The sequence below is a fragment of the Octodon degus genome, unplaced genomic scaffold, assembly GCF_000260255.1.
Source record: "Octodon degus isolate 3935 unplaced genomic scaffold, OctDeg1.0 scaffold00020, whole genome shotgun sequence".
Lineage (NCBI taxonomy): Eukaryota > Metazoa > Chordata > Mammalia > Rodentia > Octodontidae > Octodon > Octodon degus.
This window is the reverse complement of record NW_004524596.1, coordinates 5,538,210-5,541,009: the sequence shown is the minus strand read 5'-3', so window position 1 is coordinate 5,541,009 and position 2,800 is coordinate 5,538,210. Positions and strand designations below refer to the sequence as shown.

The window sequence follows — 2,800 nt, the reverse complement described above, 5'->3', positions numbered from 1 at the left end:
TGACCATGTCACTGATTTTCCAAGCTGGGGCTGTTTTATGAATGAAAGAAGACATCAAAATAATTAACACCACATTATTTTTAGAAAAATGTGCTTAATGCTAATAAATTGGATTTTATGTTAAGGCCCTAAAAAATACCATTGTCCTGCCACATTCTTGTGTTCAACCAACCTCAGATCAAGAATATTTAAAAAGAAATCTCTACACTGGATGTCTGCAAGACTTTTTTCTTATCACTCCTTAAGCAATGTAGTAAAACTCCTACCTACTTAGTATTTACATTGGACGCCATAAGCTATTGTGAACACGATGCCATATAATACAAGCAGCTTGGACATCCGAAGGCTTGGGTCTCCACTGAGGATCTTGGAATCAAATTACTATGGAGACTGAAATTATGTTGAAAACCATTTTCCTAAATATAATTAAAAAGTTAAAACAGCATACATGCGTGACTGAAGCAATGCTGAAAACTCTGTTGCGTGAATTGTTGTCCTAGTCCAACACATTGGTAGGATCATTGGTCCCAGTACTTAAGTTTTTAAATTCGTTTCTTAGCTGAGTCTGCCACAACTACAGTGCCACTGGTATCTTTCTGAAGAATTTCCTTTTCAAAAACTTGTCTTTGGGGCTGGTGAGATGGCTCAGTGGTCTAAAGCACCTACTTGGAGCAGGCTTGGCAAAGCACAGGGACCACGGTTCAATCCCCCAGCACCACATGCCAGCCAGCCCCGCCCCCTGGTGGGCTGAGCTGGCCACACACACACACACACACACACACACACAAATAAAAACACAAAACTTGTTTTCATATTTTGAAGTGTTGAAGCAAAAAGTGTTGGCAATTTTCTTCAAAATAAATTTTATGATTAAACAAATTTGAAATGTCAGACATCCTTCATTGATTCTTTCCTGTAGACCACACTATTTTTAATTGAGAATATTCCCTCTCCAGTCTTCTCTAGGAACTAAGAAATTTGGTAGGCTCTGCAAATTCTGCTCAATAAGTGACATCTCAATTCTATTTGTGTGTGTGTGTGTGTGTGTGTGTGTGTGTGTGTGTGTGTCTCATTACGTAGATCAGACTCAGTGATCCACCTGTGTTCAGCCTCCCAGAGAGCTGGGATTACAGATGCGTGCCACCATGCCCAATCTCATTTCAGTGCACCCGGGGGCAGGGCCGGCACAGCTCACCTGGGATCAACCCCAGCCTCTTGGTCTGCCTATGCAGGTGCTTTAATCCGCTGAGCTATTTGGCCGGCCCTCCTTCAGTTCTATTTTTTATGTGACTATTTTGTTTCAATTATTGACACATGCTGTCCCTTTTCCTCATTTTAAAGTAGCACTCCTCAATACATATTTTTATAAAACATGATTTATCCACTAAATCATATCCACTTAAGATTTTGTTTACCTATTTCCTGATTGCACATGCATTTCACACCCTGATAAGCAAATCCTTGGAAGAGTAAGTAAAAAATTCGTCAACCAAACTACTCCCAGCGTATTCTAATGGCAGAAATCAATGATAAGTGATATCTCACTGAAATATCCAGGGCAAATGCTAAACCGGATGGGCCCAAGACAACCGGCACGGAGATTCTCCCAGGAAGCTGCTTGAACACTAAACCCTCACTGGCTCTCAGGCATAAGGATCGCCAGTGAGGCCATCAGACATGCCAGTCCTCAGGCTCCAAGCCCACCAGCCCACATTTCACAGGTATGGGGACAGGGCCTAGCAACAAGGAATTCAGTCCCCAGTGATTCTGTAGCCTCATGTACTACCTTTGGGCAAGATGCACTCGGTCCTCTAGGACCAAAGTGTTACAGAGGTTCTGAGCTTCAGGAATTAGTGAGAGGGGGGCAAATCAGGAGAGGCTATGCTGCTGCCACACTGTGTGAGCCCCTACAGGTATGTGGTGTGGTCCTCATGGGCAAGGAAGATCGGAGGGTAGCCTCCCCCCAAATCCTGCGACTACGACATATCACACCATCAGAAAGTATCAGGTAATCTTTTTATATGTTTAATTAAGCAACTTCTACATCATCATGATGAAATGAAACTGGAGGAAAAGTTCTCATGAGAAAGAAAAATTTTTAAATTTTTCACAAAAGCTTGATTTTAACCTAAGTGCTGCATTCTCTTCTGAGCACACATTCTGGAAACAGCTGTCAAAAAATAAAGGTGTGAGCACACTCAAAATGATACACAACTTTGGCTTTCTCTATACACTGATAACCATCACTCTAACTCCAAATTTTCAAGTGTGACAGCCATGATAGTAAAGGACAACAGCAATGCATCTGTTTCCCAAGCCCCAGCCCAGCCTCACCACCCTGCATGTGCCCTGAAATGCTATCTGGGCATGGTCCCAAGAGTCAGTCAGGAAGGCAGCACTTGCCAGGTTTTGCCTGCTCTGAATTCAGTTCCGAGGCTGTGAGTTGAACTCCATACAGATGTTCTGGATGATCTTGGGGACAGATGTGTAGAGGTTGTCAAACTCATCCACAAAGAAGGAGTGGTTCCTGGCAGGGTGGGTGGCAATGATGTCCAGTTCATCCTGAGCAGCCCACGCAACGCCTATGGCATAGGTGATCACTCCTGTGGGGACAAAGATGAGATGAAGCAAATGTGCCCAACGGCAGCACTGCTAATGAATCTTGTCCTGCTTCTTGCCCTATCCTGTCAGGGCTACCAGACCCACAACCAGAAATGTGGTTGTCAAAGCAAAGCAGCAGGGCTGGTGAGATGGCTCAGTGGTCTAAAGCACCTACTTAGAACAAGCTTAGCAAAGCACA

General features: G+C 43.7%; 1 protein-coding gene across 2 annotated transcripts in view; it reads right to left on the bottom strand.

The window, feature by feature from the left end:
- Nucleotides 1-2,038: 2,038 nt before the first annotated feature.
- Nucleotides 2,039-2,800, bottom strand: part of Vit (vitrin) — a 150,400-nt gene continuing 149,638 nt past the window's right edge. For both annotated transcript variants that reach the window (XM_023711281.1, XM_023711282.1), the window contains one exon: nucleotides 2,039-2,603. In XM_023711281.1, the coding sequence (XP_023567049.1) occupies nucleotides 2,425-2,603 (179 nt within the window). In that variant the 3' untranslated portion in view covers nucleotides 2,039-2,424. The remainder of the gene's footprint in view (nucleotides 2,604-2,800) is intronic.